The following is a 20,663-nucleotide window of genomic DNA, read 5'->3' as shown; positions in this document are numbered from 1 at the left end:
TAGATACCGATACAAGAGATTTCTTCACTTGTCAAATACATGAAAACTTGAAGTAATGATTCTGTTGTGTCTTGCGAGAGATGCAATTAAAACAATGGCTTCTAATGCACAATTGCCTAATCTTCTTTTGCCTTATCACAAACTTTTCGATTTCAACCGCGAACTCGCACATGTTGGGGATGCCATGTTCCGATACCATTCCGTTGGGGATACCATATTCATACAACTCTTTGTATAGAAAATCTCAATATGGACGACTGTTTGTGCCTAGTTCCTTTTTTCATGGCACCAGCGTAGACCTTGATATCTTAGAAAAACAACAAGAGCCCACAAAGCGGCTTTCTATTAGCCCAATCAAAACAGCATCGAATGAAAATGGCGGGCTATTATAAGTTTATCTTGGTCGCGCAGCCTAATTTACGAACTGTTTAGTAAGACTCAAAGACAAGCTTTCTACAGCATTAAAAAGAGAGACCATGTCCTAAGCGTGTAAACACCGGGGATGTGGCCTATGTATGATTCATAAACACATTCGAACTCTTGTACCGGTGGTGATTTTTATTTTAGCGCACGATCGTAAATCAACTCATCTAGATTGCTTAGTGAAAATTGTTTGTTGTTAAGTATTACGACGGAGAAATTAGGCTAAGCCCACACAAGGGACGACGACCATCGTTGAGTTATGTTTAGACTGTCATTGCGTGTTTTGAAACCAGTTAAGTGACAAATTATCTCTCATCCCTGATAGCCATATCGAACTAGCAGCGAGTGAAGCGGCTACTGCGCGGTGCATTATGTCCCATCATCACAATCGTCAGTCAGTCTCGACAACCGATACGGATCAGTGCGGATTGGAAAATCCGGCATATCTTGAGAAACGGCAATCACAAGAACCGAAAGTGAACGGCGAAACGAAACTGGGTGCCGATACGGGCATCTGTAGTCGTCAACACAATCGAAGAAATGATAAAAGATGTCCGAGTTATTGCGCACCTTTCTTTTTGGGATGTATGTTATTTGCAGCTACAATTATTATTTTACTGCTGATATTCGATGTTATTCAAGTTGACAACAGCCAGGTAAGTTTTTGATCTTAAAATAATCTTCTTTTAAATCTACTGCTTATTCAAATTATAGTTACATAATACTCTGTCCGCTGAAAAATTCAGGTCGCATCCAAACGGTTTGCGTAATAATTGACAAATATTAGATTTTCAAACGTTTACGTACAATTCCTCTTCTTCATAATCTACGTGTAAATATCACTAACAATTGTTCGAGGGAAATCACCTAATTTTTAATGGATCGATTTTGATCTTCCAGAGGTGCGGTACAAGTAAACATCATTCCTTGATTCTCATAGTGATCAACCGATTATTGGCAGCTCTCATTTAATTCTGTTTATGTCGATATTTAAAGAATTTTTTCGGTCATTTGATTGTGGGGTTGTAGTAAACGTAATTCAAACGACTTTTTGGGCCGAGGGTAGTTTTTATTATGACCCAATTTTTGGAGGTAAATGTACGGTACATTAAAACAAAGATCATCCCTCAACCTCGTCTTTAGTTCACGATGCGCCTATAGGAGCTGGCAGTTGAAGTTCGGGGGTATAAGTACCTTAGATCCTCCAATTCCCCAGTAACTACATAAAAAGAATGACGCACCCACGTTTAAATTGTTTATTGGGGGACTGGTACTGAAATATTCTGTTTTAGAAGATGTGTCTCAGCGCTGAGTGTGTGCGGAGATCAGCGCTTATAATAAAGGGACTGAATTCATCAGTTGATCCGTGCGAAGATTTCGAAGCTTACGCGTGCGGTGGCTGGAACCATCGCGTCCGAATTCCACCCGGCAGTGACGAGATAAACAATTTGAAAATACTCGAACGGAAAACTCTGCTGTTCTTCAGAGGTTAGTTCACTTTATTCCTCGTTCAATCCATAAGTGGAAGATTTATTTTGACTTAGATGATGGATATTTTCAACAAATCGCTTGTCTTTGTTTTTGAAATGGAAATCCATTCGACGTTCCCTACTCAAACTTGATCCTAAGACTCTTCGTTGTCTGTTTGCTTTTAAATCTGAATAGCTTTTCAAATAAAAGAGAGCTTCTGAAAGAGAGCTTCTCTCTAGTACGACGATAGGCGACTGTGTTCGACGAGCAATAAATAAATTGCTGAAAAATGTAAATGAAAAGATTATTAATAGCGCGAATACAGAGGATGTAATCGGCTCCGAAACATGTAGGCATATAATCCCCGACAAGGATGAAAATTATGATTAAGGCATGCCAGGCTCTGGAAATTCAATGATTTCAGAACCTGATTTCTGAATCGATTCTTGTTTCATCTCTGAAAATTCAAAGATATTAGTTACACTCGTGACCCCGTGACACCTAGGCAATATCATTTTAGCGCCCGAGGACAAATAAGAATGCGGTAAGATGCCTTAGATCTACATACGTATACAATTTGTACAGTCCAGGAATTGGATCGAACTACTCAAAACTGCCCCGAGGCATCATAAAGAATCTGTGCGCTCACCGCCTAATTAATATCTCTTTCAGTATTTGATCCTAAGTGATTTTTCTCTTCGCACGATGTTCTCCAGTGCGAAAAACGGAGATTAGAAAATGTGTGTTTTGAGATCAATCACTGATCTCGCGGCGCTATCGCGGTTTATCGCCCAACATTTTAATGCTTTATCTATGATGACATTTTTGTCGTCGGTTTTTCCGTTAGTGTTTAGAAACTTCGTCGACGAATTCGATTAAAATCAAATTTACTCATCCATTTCAACTCGATTTAATGCGTACGCGGTGCCATACATTTCTACGACGTCGCAATCGATCTCATGGAAGCAATGTGTATATTATTCCACGTCGTAAACCAAAGCCGTCAACGGAAAAAAACCTTTATTGTCGATTCTAATAGTTTGGATGAAAATGTTTTTACTAAACGTAGATTTAGCACTATTCAAATAACTGCCGGTAATTCAAACACCGCTGAACCGATATTCATATTTGACGTTGGAGTTAGCAAAGAAACGCGCCTTTCTAGAGGAAATAAAATATTTCTTCGACTTGAATGAGCGACGATATACAAACATCCGCAGTTGAGGTTCTGGAAGGATTCGACACGTACAGAAAACATAGTCGTAATCCAAATGAAGAAGGCGTTTCGCCCTAATGACGGAATTAGAAGAGCTTATCATGGCATTGAATTCTATTATTACCGTAATCAATACCGGATTATTAATGAAAATGGATGTTTTTGCTATATCACGGAAATCTATGAATTTCGTGTTAGTTGCATTATGATGAATAACGATGAACAGATTGAATTAGTTTCTTTTGAATTTTTAAGCAGCCGCCCGAAAAATTTCGACTGATCTAGCTATTTTTAGTGAGTCACTGCGAGGGGGAGAACCGGGAACCCGTGATGTCCTTGGCTTATTTCGTACTTGCGTATCCCACAGTTCTCACTAATCCATGTATTAACTAAATGAAAAATGCCGTAGGTATCGGTAATTAACGGGCTAAGTCAGATAAGTCATTCCAGCATTACATGTTGAATTCTATGTTGTTGTTTATCAGATGAATTTGACTCACCCACATCAGCGACTGACGATGTTACCGTAAAGAAGATGAAAATACTGTATTCAAGTTGTATGAACATAGTATTTAGGGATCTAATTGAATATAATCACTGTAAGTATTGACACACTTAAACGACGTATACAATTTAAAAAAAAAATGAATATATACGACAAACAAACGGAGTATGATATTATGTATTGAAGTGCCATTAATCAAGAGAAATTATATGAGCGGTTCTTGTGACATCCTTGACACGTTTTGATTCTGATTTATTTATTTCCGTCAATTGAAAAGCTGTTGTACAGAAGACATTTGTCATTATTTCGGGTAAATGCTGATATTCTAACCTCTTGATATCTAGAACTTTTACGTATCTGCATACCTCAGAGATCAATAGAGTACCTATTGAATTGCTTAATGCTGTAACCCCAAAATCCTATTGCGCGGCATAGAATTATCTAAAGAAAATTTTTCTTGACATGGTTTGGCATTAAATTTTCAGCTCACCAAGTTGCCAAAAAATATTTCCCGAAAGGAGATATGAACTTCAGCAGTTCGTACGGCGATCTAGGAGCAGCCGATGTGGGCACATTTTTAGGTATTCTCACAAATATGGGAATCCATCCATTATTCATTACTGAGTCAACTCCTGATTTTGGTCGTGGTTTGTACGTGTTGAGGGTAAGTTAATGCAACTCACCGCACGCATCTCAATCTTATACAGTGCTGGATAAAATATATTTCAAATATTTCTCCAACGTCCTTTTATATTCCTTTTCGTAGATTCGTCCCCCAATTTTGGATGGAATCGGTAGAAATATAAAACTAGTAAATGAGACCATCGTCAAATCAGGGGTATGCAAAATCGTCACCACAAAGATGCTTAGATGTGATGAAGAACTTTTCTTCATTTTTGCGATTGAAAACTAATTTGATAGTTTATTAATTATCTAGGTGTACACGAAACAATTTGATGTATTGCAGCAGTTATTCAAACAATACGGCGTCAATTTTACCGAAATAGACGTGGAAGCTATTCTGAGATTCAGCTGTAAATTAAGCGAGGTGAGTTTTCAACTAGCTGTATACGACTTAACGGCTGTATCGGGTTGTTTTTGTCAGGTTTTATTGCTCAATCATCTTTAGATCGTGCAGGCGATGACTGATGATGCGTGTTTGTGGTATACGCGCAGTTTTCGTTGATTGAATCGTCTGCCGGTTGAGATAGTTGATAGCGCTACTCTGTCACAATTATTAGATCACGGTTCATCATCAGGCGCGATGGAAATGTGATAATACGTGGATTGAAAATCCGTACCGAGGTCTTGTTGGCAGACGATCTTCGTGTTTCTGCGGGAAAAAGTCATCTCGGTTAATAAATTACATTTCAGACACACTCCAAGCATCGAGAGAAAGGTCCATTGAATTACTAGGTGAATAGGTCATTGATGTACGCATTTTCTTTTAAGATTGTAGGTTTAACTGCAAATATGAACGATAAGATGCTAGTGAATTTAACAGAGATAGCTAAAATAACATCAGCTCAGGTAATATCTGTCTTTCATTTTAAACGATATTTCTAAAATTCTAGAATTATCTAAAAACATGACCCGTTTCGGCTGTTTTCTGATTACACAGATCGATTTTAGAAAGTACCTAATAAAAATTCTCGCATCCTCGTATCCGGGCAATATCAATATCACCGTAATATCTCAACCGAGCTACTTTCGCGAGCTCAACAAATTGCTGAATGCGACTGATAAGGGGTAAGTCTTCGTATGTTTAATCGCTGCTCCGTTAAAAATAGTTGATTTATTTACTGAATTAATTCTTTTTATTAGTGTTGTGTACAACTATTTAGTGACTAGTTATCTAATTGGTAGTCTACCATATCTTCATTCAGACGCTATTGAACTGTATAGAAAACTGGTAAGCTAATTAATATTTGCGGCATCTAATCATCTTATGCAGATACATATCACATATTTACACTTCCGATAAAAAGACCGATTTTTTACCGATAAAATAACACGGATTCTTGTAACGTCCTTGACTTTTGTTCTAAGATAGATTTATTTACCGTTTCTGTAGTTTCCGTCCACAAAAGAACTCTGGGAATTTTGTGTCGAAAAAACACGAACTTTATTTAGTTCAGGTGCGTCCGCTTTGTACGTGAAAAAACAATTGAAAAACAAGGTGCAAGTGAAGAGACAGGTAGGAAAATTTCTATTTTACTTGAAAAAAGTTTTAATAAGGGAAGTATATCTCGTGTGTTATTGAATGAACAACTCTATGTGTTTAACACCGTATCCATGAACTTCATTGATGAATTTGTAAGCCTTCAATTGACATTTAGATTTCTAAGAAAACGATGTTTTTGTCGAATTGATGAAGTGTAGTATATGTTGAATGTTTGTTTCAGCTAGATGATCTCATTATTCGAATACGCAACGGTTTTGGAGAAAACCTACTAAAACTGAGGTGGATAGACGAACAAACGCGGAATATTGCATCAAGTAAACTTTCTACGATGGGAACTTATGCAGCTTACCCCGACGATCTCCTGAATGCAACGCGTGTCGCAGATATATATAACAAGGTCAAAAAGTTACGATCTTTTATTTGATTCGAATTGAAAAATGATTAAGAACAATATTAAACCACCGCGTATCTAGACCCGCTATCTCACGCAACTGAAGCCAGTCGTGGCGTGTGGATTGATACATATTTCTAAAACTTCTTTCTTAGGTCAATCTAAAGTTCACGCATTTCTATACAAACGTCATCACCGCAACTAACGCTATGCAACGTCGATCTTTTTCGCTGATAGTCAAATCTAACAGTTTGAAGTAAGTGCCTAGAAACGATCCAAAATAAGCCTGGCGAATAAATGCTTGCATAAAAGATGGCGTTTTATTTCATTTCAGATGGCCGCTGCCTATATACAGTGCTAACGCGGCTTATTTAGCAGTAACCAACGAGTTTCGTAAGTTTGTTTTCGATGGTTTCATTAAAGATGCAGACATATCGAATTCATCAGTGAAATTATTCCATTTTTCTAATTTCTACTCAGATATTTACAGTGGACTTTTGGACGCACCATTCTTCTCCGAGAACTTACCCAAGTAAAACAACAGCCCTGTTATGAATCACGTGACCCTGTACTTTGTACAGACGATGTATATAAAAACGTTTATTTTCCATGAATTTTTAGTTACATTACTTATGGTTCAATTGGACTGTCTATCGGGCACGAAATTACCCACGGTTTTGACGAGCAAGGTAGTTATAGTTTATTTGGATTTATTCTAGGAAACATAATTCTGTAATTGAACTTCAATTCAAAATCTCATTTTTAGGACGTTATTTTGGAAACACCGGAGCCAGAAAAATGTGGTGGACGAACGAGTCATCGACCGCGTTCGACAAGAAAGCGCGATGCTTCGTCGATCAGTATGATAGATTCGACGTGCCAAATCCAGCCGACAAATCAAAACGTTTACCCGTAAGTCCAACAACAACCACTTGTTATTACTTCTACCTTGTAGAATTGTCTCGAATGAAAATGGAAATAATGTGCTGAAGGTGTAGACTAAATGTTTGAAGAAATATAAAACATATTGCAGACTACGCAGAACAAGCTTACAATGAATTAGACGATTCTCAATTTTTCTGTTCCACACGACAATTTTCTGACATGAAAACTTCAATTTCACTACGATATTCGATGCTTTGAACATAAAATTAAATGTTTTAGGTGAATGGAACTCGTACACTGGGAGAGACGATCGCGGATTCTGGTGGAGTACATGCTACTAGAACGGTATATACACTGCAACCTTACATATATCAAATTTATATTCAGTTAGACCATGATATTAACAATAAAACATAAAACATCATATAACATAAATGTTGATAGTTTATTTCTATCGCTAGGCGTACGTGAAATGGCTGACAGAAACAAACGCTGGAAAAAAGGAGCCGATGTTACCAGGATTCGAGAGTTCAATGACTCAGGATCGACTAAACTTTATATCGATGGCTCAGGTGTATTAAATATATTTCTAATTCAGATTCTACGTAGCACATAGAAAAAGCCAGCAAAAAAGGAAAGAAGCATACTTCAAAATTTAAGATTACAAGAATCGCCATTTTACCGATGATTTTCAAGTGGGCTTTGAATTTCTTAAAAAGAATCATGCAGTTTTAAAGCCGGCTAATACCAGAAATACACACAAACCACCTTTCATTACATGAAATAGTTTTCTTGTTTTCCAAATAGAAGTTCAATGTTCAAATATTTATTCCCAATTTACATATCTACCCTCTAGATATACTGTGGGAAGGCTACATCGGTCGGCACTTCTAGAATAACGAAACGGGCTCATGGTCATCCAATAACAAGGTATTTAAATGCATGGTGCATCACTGCAAGGTTGGCGCCTCTGAACTCTGCACAACTTGCTAGTTTTGTTTTGTAGGATATACAGCATGGTGATGAATAACGAAGAATTTGCATCGGTCTTCAAATGCAAGGTCGGAAGTCCAATGAATCCTGAACACAAGTGTAGTCTATGGTGACTCAATCATTGAACAGTAAAGATATATACTTATATATCATGAGTGTATGATACCTTTAGGTTTCGTTCATAGATATGAATACATAGATATTATGTCGTATACAAACCGTTGTTTTTCCAATATGTAGCAAACTAAAAGGGCCAATAAAGTTCCGCATTTATTGTTTAAATTCCAGTCAGATAATTGAAAATGAACTAATCGTGATTACGCCGAAACTGACCAAAATTGTGGAAACTTATGTCCAGTATTCTCCTGTATATGATTTGTTTAAACCAATAAATTAGATATAATAGTGATGATACATTTGTCTTCTGATCACATCAATCTTCATTTTCAAATACACCAATGGAGGAATATATGAACATTGGTCTCATCGCGGACTCTAAAACATCGAGTCCATGGTCTAATACGGCAGTGGTTATTCAAGTCGTAATTAGATCGGGTTTTTTTGTAGCATTGTCTCATTAGATCTATCTGACGACATAACGATGTATACCCAGTATATACGATGACGGAGAATAACACAAACACAAATAACTAATCGTATTTCAACAGCGTTGTAAGTTATAAATTGTTTATGAACTTCTGGATTCAGTTCGTCTCCCAGGATAAGATTCCACCGAACAAATACCGAAGAAAAGCTGTATATGATTATAGTGCTGCTATCTTCTGCTATAGAATAAATCACTAAAATGTAGAGATTTTTGCATTCATTTGAGTTACGACCGGAACTATTTCGTAAAAATACATTTCGACTGATAAATTCGCCGTATAGGACAAAATTAACTGAATTCGTGCAGACAACTGTCGTTTATGGCATTATGTTTTTTTAAAATCTTATCATTACAGCGATAACGTATTTAATGACAATTTTATTTCAGCGATCGGTTTCTTTTAACCAGAAATTGACTAACAGCTCATTTAATGAACCAACATATACATTTGAAAAAAAAACTTCTATGGATTTAACCAAAAACAAAAATAGGAAAAAGTAAATAAACTAAAATAAGATAAGGTGGTAGCGAAGGCCAGCAATCATACTTCAGAGGGACTTCATTTTCAAATAAATGATAAATTCGTTTGCGTGAGAAATCTCAGCTGATCGTTGTTGACTGAAAGGTAATTTTACATTCATCAAAATAAAATGTCATCTATCCGATAAGAAAATATGTATCGGCGCGTATAAAACGATCCTCGTGGACCGCGTGAATGGTTTTGTTGCAATCTCTAAAACATGGTTCGGAACATAATCGCTTTCTTCCTGTTGCCGTTGGTAAGAGATGACATTTTGATATAGAAATAAAATCATTCATAAGAATGATGTGAATTCATAATTCTTAGATTACAAGTTCAATTCAATTTAAAAAAAAATTTTGCACCTAATGAGAGGTAATGTGATGTTATTTTTTTATGTATTTCAAGAAATAGAAAAAAACGAATTCGAAATTGCATGATTTATCATTCACTTTCCAATAATCAGTTGAATAAATATATCTAACTTTGATGTAAGGTTGCGATCAGCTTGGGGCATAAGGATCCCGATGAGACAGTTGACCAGTCGATCGCCAAAGCGCTAAAATCACATGGTAAAAGAAATATTTTTCAGAAAAATCTTGAAAAGATTAAACCGATAGATTTCTTATCAACTGACACTTGAATTATCAATGTTAATCCACATTCAATTTATTCAATCTATTTCCATCATAAGGAATTGATCCAGCGAATTACCATATTGATCGTAATGATGGTCAAATAATTGAGGGCATGGATATGAGGCTATCCCCCGAACAATACCAGGGACTTTACGGGTAAGAGTCCATCAAAATTTCAATTGTTTTATTTCAGATTTTCTGATATATCTAAGATTTACGTTGCGTTCATTTTATTCATTCAGTTCTGGTCGCAATAAAAGAAAGGCGTACAGAGGAGATAAATGGCGCTGGACAAATAGAACAATTCCGTATCAGTTTGAACCAGATCATTTCTGTAAGTCATTCAAGGCGCAGCGACAAGACGACAATTCGATATTCACTTAATCCATTTCTCTTCCGAGTTTTGATAATCTAGTAATAGCAATAATCCAGTAATATTGACATCATCCCACAGGGCCGTATCAAATCAAAGAGATGAAAGAAGCAATGGATGTTTACATGCAGGAGACATGTCTGATATTCAGGCCAGCCCACTTCGGTGACGTCAATAAAGTTAACTTTAGAAACGGTATTGGGTAAGCGGAAAAAATGAAGGAAACCTCTTTCTGTTGCTTATTACTTTAAAGATAGAAAAAGATTCTCTTCGGACATTCGAATTTAGATTAATACATCCATATGACAATCGAGGACAGTCTTCGAATAGAAATGTGCAACTGATTCCCAAAAGTGTTAACTAACAAATTGATACTTGAACTCGATGAGCTCAGCTTATTCTCATCGACTTACCAATCGTGGAGATTGATTTTAACATTGTAAATGTTCACAGATGTAGTTCACAGTTGGGAATGTATGGTGGTACGCAGGATCTGTATCTGGACTGGGACGGTTGCAGATGGGTAAGCGATTTCATATTCAAGACGTTGTGACCGTGCAGGATAATGATCTTGCACGAACAAGTGCTCTAAATTACGCTTTTCAGCGGGATGAACGCAGGCGCATAATCGCATCATCTCCGCAATAATTCAATCTCTGAAAGTATTCGCTGTTTCTATGTGCTAATCATGAATCCTTTGTTCATCATATATCACACGAGTAATTGTCCGATTTCGTAGATGGGACTCTATTTCCACGAGATTGGACATGCGATCGGTCTAGTTCACGAACACCAGTTACCGGACAGAGACAAGTACATCGAAATAAAATTTGAGAATGTTCAACCAGATCTGAAAGACCAGTTCACCCTTTATAAAGCTGATGAACTGGATAGACACGGAATCCCATATGACTACGCTAGTGTTATGCACTACGGTATCAATGTAAGTCAAATTCCGTTGTACGGTGATGGCAAGTCACACAGTCGTCACAGATCAGAAGAAATGATTGTCTATAACCTCGCAAAATAGCTCAGGATTCAAAGAAAAATAAACAACAACTGTAATGGAGCTGTATTGAATTTGTAGATTCAGATATAAACAATGACTTCAATTCATGACATTTCGTTCCAATTAAGATTGGTCGTTATAAATTCTAGGCTTTCTCAATCGGTGGAGATAAACAGACTATCAAAACCCGTATTCCCGCTAAAGAGAAAGACATCGGACGCGTCTATTGGAAAATGCTGTCTTTTTCGGATGTAAAAGTCATAAATCGCATGTACAAATGTGACAGTAAGTAAAGACGAGAGTTTCGGTTTAGTCGACGTATGCAATTCATTCAACGTTTTCTTTTAATTCCCAAATGCAAGGATGGTGTTCCAATGTTAAGTGTCCCGAGGAAGGGTTCGTTGATAAGTTGTGTAAATGTATTACCCCAAAATGTAAGTTAGAAACGTTTCTTTCATCATCAAACACCTTTTACAAATCGCTTTATTTCTCACTTCCTATAATTAAATCGATGATTTCGACGTTGTACATCTATATGTAAGATCTACTTTGTTAATTTAGCATATTACGAAGAAAAATGCGTAGATATCCACCATGATCCGAAACAATGCGCTGATTGGGCGAAAAGTGGAGAATGTGACTCGAATCCAGGTTGGATGAGTATTCAGTGTAGAAAATCTTGCGACAGATGCCCGAAATTTGGCCTCGATACTCCGACCGAGAAACCGATCCCACCGCCAAAACCACCAGGTATATTGCATATATTACATTCGACATTCGTAGAAGAATTGTAGTTGTAGTATTTAAATGCGTGCGTGGGGCAATTTGGCCAGTTCATCCTCATACCGTCCTCTTCATGTCTCATTGTGCTACTTAGCGTATTTATCTTATGCTAACTATTACCAAAAATACATGTATTTTTGTGTTTTTTGCTATTAACCATTTAAAGGGGCTTGTTGGTGAAGGATCCACAGGAGATGAGGACACATTATATATATATCCTTAAAACGGCCAAGACAGAATAGTGAATGGTTGAAAAATATCAAATTTACAGATCTATAATTGATTCTATGAATATGTTTACAGTAACTGGTGGCGATGGATGCAGAGATAAATATGACTCGTGTCCTACTGATTTTGCTTCTTGTAGAACTTATGACATGATCGTAAACTGTCAGAAATCGTGTAACAAATGCGTTGAAAGTGAGTATTAGAATTTACAGTTTACGAGGAACCTAATCGCGTTACTTACATGAATATTGATATCTACTTGTAGGATGTGAAGACACTAATAAAGATTGCGCTGCGTGGGCGAGAGATGGACATTGTCAATCAAATCCCGAGACTGTAATTAGAATATGTCCAAAATCATGTGGAGTTTGTTCCCAATAAATTCTATGTGTATAAGGCAAAGCGTTCTCGTCACTGTTTTTGATACGGTTCAGGGAGTCCAAACAAACGTCCCCGATTAAATTCAATTACAAGATATTCTCAGTAAGGGCTTTCTTATCGAGAGGCTCTTTGCACTACCCGTCACCAGCGAGAACAAAACACTAGAAATTCAAATCCCCTGATTTCATGGAGAATCGGCATTCCCTAATATCCAAGAACCCCGATGATACAGTCGTCGACGAAAATAAAAACAACAGAAAGTCTCATCCGCAGGAAATAAAAACGATGAAGCAATCACCGATATAATTGTGAGATGATTCAATTCACTGACCATGTTTGTAGTAGTAAAGCTTCAGCAGAAGTAAACACGAAAATAAAAAAAAACAAAGAATAAATTTACCAATTATAAATATTTATTCGTTAATATATATTCATATATATATATATCTATACGTGACAAAGAGATTCGTCCATTTTTAGTAGTAAATCTTATTAATATCGATATATTCAAACATAAAGAAACGAGTGAGCAAAAATTGCTGACTGAACATTTTGTCGAATGAAGTACGGGAGACAGACGAGACAATCATAATTTTGATGGGGGAAATAAGAGTTTTTTTTCTATAATTTCAAAGAAGCCGATTCGTTCATTGATTTTCTCGTAAATTATCGCTACCTAAATGATACATAATAGTAAAGATAAACACATAAATACAGCATTAAATAAACACAATTCATCATTGTAAAATATGGCCAATAGAAATAGAATTTACACATTGCGTCTTCTAACGGCGTTTTCGTACAAAAATCATGATCACAATATAGAAAAAAATCCTACGATAAAAACTACGTTTTCCTAAGTAAAACAATTTGAATGATCGTGGTTTTTCATTGTTAAGCGTTTCATGAGGCAGCTCAATGAGCATTAAATCATAATCGTAATGTAGTAATACATGATCGCGTCGGTTGTAAGCACCGATAATAATACACATTATAATCATTATTATCATACATCTTTGTGATCCTTATAGTACATTATCTAATAATGTTCATCATTTATATATACATTATATTTGTATATGTTATTTCCAGAACTGATTTTCTTTTAAAAACTGTACAATTAATCAATTAATCAATCAATCAATCATTTATTAATCTATTTCCATTAAATAAACGCATCTGATGCAAAAAACAAATAAAATTCAATCATGTTAAATTCATTACCTAGTCTGAAATGAATTCAGACAATGAGACAAGCCAGTGAACCGGGGTGTGGCATAGCTCTATCATATATGTGTATACTACATGTATAACTGTTTATTCACCGAAACCGAATTTAGTTCAAGGTACTCTACGCGTCTAAAAAGGCCTCAGAATACACATGCATTAATCATATCATATCGCCAGCATATTCGTCTATTCTTACAATGCTATACTTTTTAATCGATAGTTCTATAGAAATGAACATAATCCACGTGCTGTATAAACAAGTATCGCAACACAACATTACATTAAGGGAAACCTGCCTCAAACTGCCATTCATAAACCGGTGCTGTTTAAATGAGACAGTCGCACACGTGAAATGAACAAATAAAATCAAGTGTCACAGGGCCGCAGATGCACGGTCCCAGAAGTAGGTACAACGATTGAGTGCAAAAAATCGTTGTGGTCGAATGAAGTATTCTATTGCTTTATGTGTGACTTAAAAAGCAGTACTATCAAATCAATAAAAATACAAGATTTCTGATGCTGGAACTTCTAAGCAGGATTGTCTCGATAAAGTAGAATTATTGTCTCGTTTTACTGGACAGCCTGAGAGTCTTCGCTTTTATATCGCAATCAAAGATTTCCACTAATATGATGACTAGCCTGGTGATAATGTTTTTACTGTAAATTCACATGATGTTTCGCAGTATGCTGCGCGCAATGCGATTAAACCTCCATGTACTTCGATTGAGCCGGCGCCAAGAACGGTTCACTCCACATCCTTCGAAGATCACCCTGAAAAAATAACGCCAACATATTTTTGAGTTCATAGACTTCGTACAGTCACATCATGACAGTGAAGCTACACAACAATAAGTGATGTTCATATATCTTAAGCGAAAATGAACTAAACAAATTTTGGTTCCAAGGAAGATAAGTGTTCCTCAAGGGAGGTGTTTGAGGTGTGGGAGGTTTTACTATTTCATCATTGAATGCAGAATAAGATACAGTAATGTTGCGAAACATTGCTTTATACCCCGTTGAATTTATACTATTTTTCAACGAATTTCGCAATCATTCTGCATCCAAATTAAGTGTATCCCACCTTGATGCGATCAATACATTCAGAGCAAAATACCGGTATCCAGCAGTGTCTTTTGATAACCTTTTGATTATTGATTTCTTATCAATTTCCGATACAAGCTGAATTGTATCCGAGTGAAGCGTGTATAGCATCTCGACCGATCTACCGGTGTTTGACAATGGCTATTTAGTTTTTATACTCACTTTTAAATATGCCATAGTAAATAACGGTAGAAGGGTAAATGGTACCAGGTAGAGTAAAGCTGGTTGTGCAGCACGGAAAACTTCTGATGATATCGTCGCCGTCAACAGACCTAAAAATAAACAAAACTAGTTTCTCATTCCAGCATTCACTAATTCCATGAAATAATGTATCATATGTTTGAATTCATTAGAATCATTCTGGCTTCGAAAGGAGGAAGATAAAAATATCGGAAATCTTTCTCGGTTCTTTAAACAGAATGTTTCAGAACACGTAGTAGAGGAGGAAATTCGGGTCTCGGATTTTGTACGATAGATACAGAAAATGGAATGATTAATTAAAGCCGATTGACCACAATTCAAAGATCAACAAAGGCAGACGGAAACGGTTTGATTTTATGCGCGATCAATAAAGATTCTCAACAAATTTCCCCGACTTTTCCAGGTAAGTGGCGCCACCGTAAATAAATGTGCATCATACTCACCGAGGAAATAACCAACGAGTGAACAATGAAAGTAGGTTATTTTATGGTAGTAAGCCGCGGGAAGCGGCATTCCAGCTTCTAATGATTGAGTCTGTGTTTTCTTGTACGCGTCGTAGCGTAAGACAAAACAAAGCAATAGACCAGGCATTACCTGAATAAATCAATACACATTTCAATTGATTACGAAAGTCACTAAACACTGGTCCAGTTTATAGTGAATTTACTTACTATATCGCCGAGTCCCAGCATGGAAAACCGTCCTGCGTTGTGCAAACTTGGGAATACTAATTTTCCAGGCAGGGATAGTTTAGGAGCCTCCCTCATTAAGCCTTGCAAGTGCAGTTTTTTCGCAAATAATCCGACCTTCAATTAAATACATCTCATCATTAACGATAATCAATCTCACTCTCAGTTTCTTCTTTACTAGTGTTAATCTGTTCGGTGTGTTCCGTACAAACCCATCGGGGAAAAAGCAGGCTTGATGTGATTTTGAAATTGGATTATGGATAATCGGTTGTTAGATTAAAGAATTTATTAGCAAATTTTGGTTCCAGTTTGGGTAAACATCCAGACTGAACAGTTTTTAGACTTACAGGATTTTCTGCTGGCCGAGTGGCGACCTTTACCATCACGTTTGTTCGAAATATATACGATGAGAAAAATACCTGCAAAATAAATGAAGAAATTGTAATTAGTAGATGTTCGAGGTAAATTTTGAACTTTTTTTCAGGGGTTTCAAATCGAAGACACAAATTGAGACGGAATATGAATAACTTACCCAGAATACATCGTACAATAGTAACCCAACGAGAAGCAATGTGGATACTTTGAGACTTGGAAGTCGTATCAGGGCTATAAATGCAACACATAGTCCCATGCCTAAAGCTGTTAACAAATTTGAAATGCACGTTATTGAAGAGCAGTGAATTACTAACATAGCCGTTATTGACAAAAGCTGAATTGGAAATGCAAATTTGAATTAAAGAGATCGAGATGCTTTAAGTAATGTAATGTGTTGAATTGTGCAATAACCACGTAAGCGAGTTTGACTGTAACCAGTAAACATCAGAACACTTATTCTTATTTCGACAATTTTCACAGTTATATTCAATATCCAGAAAAATATTTTGAATCAGACAAAAATTAAAAACGAAAGCCCAATTATTGAAACTTATCCAATTAAATTAAGTCTTAATGAAGATTATTGTGAAATGCAAGTTTAGTTTGGAATCAAGAATTTACCATCCATCAGTAACCAGTGACCTGTAAGCACCCAAATACACACGATGAAGAAAGAGAGACAAAATGAGAGGATTTCAGCCGCCGTGAAACGTCCGCAGCATCCGAACGATATCCTACAAAAATAAACAACTCTTAGTGAACGAGAATCTGCGTGAAGTGGTGATCAATAGAACGAATTAAAACTTACTTCTGTCCGCTGTGACAGGGACGCAGTATGTACTGACACATCGGTAACAATAGAAACGCGAATGCAACTGTGGCCAAGACTAAAAAATAGAAAATAAACTCACAGCTTCCAGCATAGGCCTAATTAGATTAACCCTTTCAGTGCGTCTACACAGCAGTGCGGTGTATGAATTGGTGATGGATTTTGCTAGTATACCACACTGCGGTGTATTGATGTAATTAGTCTTTATCTCTATTTAATGATGGTAGCACGTGTCAAACATAGTGAAATATCAGTAACTAACGATAAACCGCGCTGTAGTGTAGACACACTATAGTGGTATTCTCGTTATTCAACACACTAGGGTTGAATTTTTCAAAATTTTCAAATCATCTCCAGTACTATAGGGTATTGATTAGTCTGCACTGAAAGGGTTAAACCTAACAATAACATTCCTTTATGGAAGTTTTCAAAATAAGATTTTGTTATTGATTATCTTTCCTTGTTTCCCATATGGGGGCAGGTGGTATGAAATGCGCATATTTGAATTAATGATAAGAGCACTAAACTTACTCGCTGTGCAAACAGCAAAAACCATCTGCAGCGAATCAAAAAACAAAAACATGATGAGAAGGGATATTGAAGCTCCTAACGGTAGAAACATTGCCTGGCAACTGTCAATTGTCTGAACATCTGAAACAAACAAATACAGATATTACATCACGCTTGATGATAAGACATGTGATTATATCAGCAGCTAATACTATATTTGACGTGGTAGATACAGGTTAAATAAGGTTTTGTTATAAACTGGTTTTTCAATGCTATACCGGTATGCTTACTACTATTATCAGCGCTTCCATTTTGTCCGTTTGATACAAATGCCGAGTCTTTCTCTCGTTCTCTGTCCTCTTTTTCTTTATTTTCTTGATCCATGTTTAGCGACCTAAAATTTTTCAATACTTCATAACAATTTTCAGCGACTATTGTCTATATGACATTACAATTCTTGGTTTTTATACTATAGACAAAGCGATAGTCGGATTCAAGTGAAGAACAAACCACAATATCAATTGCGATACAGTCAAACTCGCATAAGTCCTCATGTTACAAGTTGTATAATTACATAGGTCGTATGAATTTCAAAATCTCATTTTTCCTCATTCGAAATGAATTTGTTTCCAAGTCACAGTAGTTGTAGTATAAATGCATAGTTCGCACTAGGATTGGATGTCCCCCCCCAATTAGATCAAGGCTAATTGCGAGACATTTGAGTCAAGCCTGAATTTTATGTTGCCCCCGAAAATTTGGTAAATTTCATTTCGACTTTTCTTTACCTGAAACTTCCGTAAACGATTAGGAGTATGGAAATGGCAAACGTAGAAAGTCGCGATGAATCAACGACCGAGTACGCCCTGAAAATAATAATACACAAAAACACATTCAATTTAAAACATCACAGAGCTTGAAATCCTTTCTAACAACCAAATAAACTAAACCAGCTCATGCTGCCAAATGATGGAACAGGTCTAATTATTTCGTGTGAATGCTATCTGGGACTGTAAGTGACACACCTCACTTGCCACGGCATCATTTTGATAGCATCTTATCACTAATGAACGCGCTCTTTAATTAGACATGGGCCAAATTTGACTATGGTCCGGACCAAATTGTCATTGCACGAACGTGCCTCCCATCTGAGTAGGCCTAGGTCTATTGATAGCACATTATGAAATAACAGATCATATCTGGTAATACTGACTAAGAATTGTGTACAATAATTATGGGATTTATGTAATATATATCATCTAGATATTCTAGCCTTTGCGTAGACGTATGACAAATACACAAAGGAATAAAGAATTACGATAGCTGTCCTATAAGTGTATAGATACTTTAGAAATTATGGCCAAGAAAGAAATCATGAAAGCCTAATGTCAGATAAGATAACATCTAGAACAAAGGAAATATACTATTTTGGTCAGAAACTAACAGTGGCCTGGGACCGGGTTTCAAGATCAAGTTTAAAGCACTAATGAATGCAGATTCTAATAATCCATGACAAGTGAAACTATGACCAGATGTAAAAATTCAGAAATATTAGATAATTATACTCCAGAACAACCAGTGGGAAAATTAACAGCTGGTTTTAATTCTAAACCTTTGCAAAACTATAAGGCCTTGTAGCGTGACCCTTTCTTTGTTATATAAATCCAATACGAGTGGCACATTATGAATGGTTGAACGATTCAGATGAGTGAGTGAGTGTGCAGCAGTCCTAGACTGTGATATTAGGAATCTCTACCCAAATATTGGATGTTAACCTTTTGAATGCATAGTTTTTTTCATATTCCCATAAACATAGCGTTTTAATTCAGCTATAATCAATCACTAATTAACATCAATTAACTAATAATTAGTAATTATCAGGGGCGGATCCAGATTGATATTGGACATTATTCTTCTCAGCAATAGATCTTAAAAGGGCACCGTTAGTGGATCCTCTCAAGGTGAAAACCAGAAGCTCAATATGAAATAGAGTAACGTAGAATTGCCCCAGAAAATCATAGTGAAGCCTAGTTTGTGGTTTTTGAGAGTATTATCGAGTTGAAATGCTTCTGGAGTGAATAGCTTTGTACGTTTTAAGGGCTCTAGATAATGAAGGATACATCAATAAGCCAATACGGATCCACCACTGTTATATGATTACTGATTACCATTCATACTCTGCCATAGTTAATACGACGACTTCCGAGCAGAAAACTGCTGCCGATGAATCCAAATTCTTCTTCTCTAAAACGAGTAGTCGAGATATGAATCGACGATACACATTACGTAACGTTGTCTACGAATTGGTCGCTGAAAAGAATTTTTCATACACTAGTTACCAGTACTAACTAAGAGTTCAAAACCTAGAAAGGAATCACAGGAATCAGGGCAGTAATTGACAGTTCTAGGCCCAGGCTCTCACCAGCTAGGCTTATACCCGATGTTTACTTCTTACTCTCTGCTACTATTAGCAAAATAATCAGCCTGTTGATTGAGGTTGGTAACCAGGATCCGATGAACTATTCTAGCATATCTGCATATTCAACCCCCGGAATTGAAAACTGAGAACAAAAATTCTCGTGACGTGCATTTATTTTGATGACTACTTAGTGGTGCTCGTCATGTTGTTATCGAGTACGGTACCTTGAATTGAATCCTCCAGAGTTTGACTGTTTTAGGAGAGTGGGGAGTGAGAGAGCAGTACGCCGACACTATATTGACGTAGGTAACAACGACTCGAGAACGAGTGGGCCCCGGGGAGCCGAATAAATAACTGGGTATAACCCTCAATTTCACGTGTTCATTCGCTCGGAAAGTATATATGCACACAAAGAACGGACGTACCTAGACTGAGATTATCCGCACAGCTGCTTTCACGATGTAATCAATGTATTGTGCGTCAAAATCAATCCACCAAAACACTGAACTGCACTAAGCTAAGCAGCTGTCTCCATTTTGATTGTTTTCTAGCCGTTCGGTGCTGCCATCTATGTAAAATTTACTTTTAACTCGACTGCCAGAGTCTAACCACCTTCGACTGCCACGGTACGCTTTCATCTGCGGACTTCGCTCCGGACTGGACGAGACGTCGGCGTTCCTCGACTACGGGTACCAACATCCTGCC

The 20,663-nt window shown here is 36.8% G+C and overlaps 3 protein-coding genes across 6 annotated transcripts; 2 read left to right on the top strand and 1 right to left on the bottom strand.

Moving 5' to 3' along the window:
• The first annotated feature begins 615 nt into the window (after window positions 1–615).
• Window positions 616–8,473, top strand: LOC141899541 (endothelin-converting enzyme 1-like). 3 transcript variants are annotated; one of them, XM_074785912.1, is made up of 20 exons: window positions 616–1,079; window positions 1,719–1,911; window positions 3,595–3,708; window positions 4,100–4,278; window positions 4,381–4,452; window positions 4,552–4,662; window positions 5,067–5,144; window positions 5,236–5,363; window positions 5,439–5,526; window positions 5,689–5,811; window positions 6,020–6,196; window positions 6,346–6,446; window positions 6,525–6,583; window positions 6,671–6,722; window positions 6,812–6,879; window positions 6,957–7,102; window positions 7,355–7,420; window positions 7,537–7,647; window positions 7,932–8,005; window positions 8,082–8,473. In XM_074785912.1, exons 1-20 carry the CDS (start codon window positions 795–797, stop codon window positions 8,179–8,181), a joined length of 2,325 nt encoding a protein of 774 aa, XP_074642013.1. In that variant the 5' UTR covers window positions 616–794; the 3' UTR covers window positions 8,182–8,473. The 3 variants fall into 3 exon arrangements, with proteins under 3 accessions (XP_074642013.1, XP_074642012.1, XP_074642014.1); XM_074785911.1 differs by having other exon boundaries at window positions 1,716–1,911; XM_074785913.1 differs by lacking the exons at window positions 616–1,079; window positions 1,719–1,911; window positions 3,595–3,708 and adding an exon at window positions 3,827–3,924.
• Window positions 8,474–9,362: 889 nt separating this feature from the next.
• On the top strand, window positions 9,363–12,622 carry LOC141899454 (zinc metalloproteinase nas-4-like). The gene is made up of 12 exons (XM_074785791.1): window positions 9,363–9,454; window positions 9,692–9,767; window positions 9,890–9,989; window positions 10,076–10,167; window positions 10,288–10,408; window positions 10,660–10,729; window positions 10,946–11,149; window positions 11,365–11,500; window positions 11,578–11,649; window positions 11,777–11,965; window positions 12,302–12,418; window positions 12,492–12,622. Exons 1-12 carry the CDS (start codon window positions 9,416–9,418, stop codon window positions 12,605–12,607), a joined length of 1,332 nt encoding a protein of 443 aa, XP_074641892.1. The 5' UTR covers window positions 9,363–9,415; the 3' UTR covers window positions 12,608–12,622.
• A 399-nt stretch (window positions 12,623–13,021) lies between these two features.
• Window positions 13,022–20,491, bottom strand: LOC141898796 (signal peptide peptidase-like 3). 2 transcript variants are annotated; one of them, XM_074784898.1, is made up of 13 exons: window positions 20,384–20,491; window positions 19,708–19,849; window positions 18,328–18,405; window positions 17,833–17,936; window positions 17,564–17,683; window positions 17,012–17,090; window positions 16,825–16,937; window positions 16,361–16,467; window positions 16,176–16,247; window positions 15,811–15,945; window positions 15,583–15,733; window positions 15,101–15,210; window positions 13,022–14,608 (listed from the first exon to the last, which is right to left on the bottom strand). In XM_074784898.1, exons 2-13 carry the CDS (start codon window positions 19,722–19,724, stop codon window positions 14,540–14,542), a joined length of 1,155 nt encoding a protein of 384 aa, XP_074640999.1. In that variant the 5' UTR covers window positions 19,725–19,849; window positions 20,384–20,491; the 3' UTR covers window positions 13,022–14,539. The 2 variants fall into 2 exon arrangements, with proteins under 2 accessions (XP_074640999.1, XP_074641000.1); XM_074784899.1 differs by having other exon boundaries at window positions 19,717–19,849.
• Window positions 20,492–20,663: the final 172 nt, after the last annotated feature.

Source organism: Tubulanus polymorphus, chromosome 2, assembly GCF_964204645.1.
Source record: "Tubulanus polymorphus chromosome 2, tnTubPoly1.2, whole genome shotgun sequence".
Classification (NCBI taxonomy): Eukaryota; Metazoa; Nemertea; class Palaeonemertea; order Tubulaniformes; family Tubulanidae; genus Tubulanus; species Tubulanus polymorphus.
Note: the sequence above shows the minus strand (reverse complement) of the source record. Positions and strands in the feature narration are given on the sequence as shown.

Coding starts and splice junctions, on each gene's coding strand:
- LOC141899454 (XM_074785791.1), top strand. CDS start 9,416: ATGGTTCGGAACATAATCGCTTTCTTCCTGTTGCCGTTG. Junction 9,455..9,691: donor CTTTCTTCCTGTTGCCGTTG/GTAAGAGATGAC, acceptor CTTTGATGTAAG/GTTGCGATCAGCTTGGGGCA. Junction 12,419..12,491: donor GTGTAACAAATGCGTTGAAA/GTGAGTATTAGA, acceptor ATCTACTTGTAG/GATGTGAAGACACTAATAAA.
- LOC141898796 (XM_074784898.1), bottom strand. Junction 17,937..18,327: donor ATCGTTTACGGAAGTTTCAG/GTAAAGAAAAGT, acceptor GAAAAATTTTAG/GTCGCTAAACATGGATCAAG. Junction 15,211..15,582: donor ACTCGTTGGTTATTTCCTCG/GTGAGTATGATG, acceptor GTTTATTTTTAG/GTCTGTTGACGGCGACGATA.
- LOC141899541 (XM_074785911.1), top strand. CDS start 795: ATGTCCCATCATCACAATCGTCAGTCAGTCTCGACAACCGATACGGAT. Junction 5,364..5,438: donor CTGAATGCGACTGATAAGGG/GTAAGTCTTCGT, acceptor TCTTTTTATTAG/TGTTGTGTACAACTATTTAG. Junction 6,197..6,345: donor TCGCAGATATATATAACAAG/GTCAAAAAGTTA, acceptor CTTCTTTCTTAG/GTCAATCTAAAGTTCACGCA.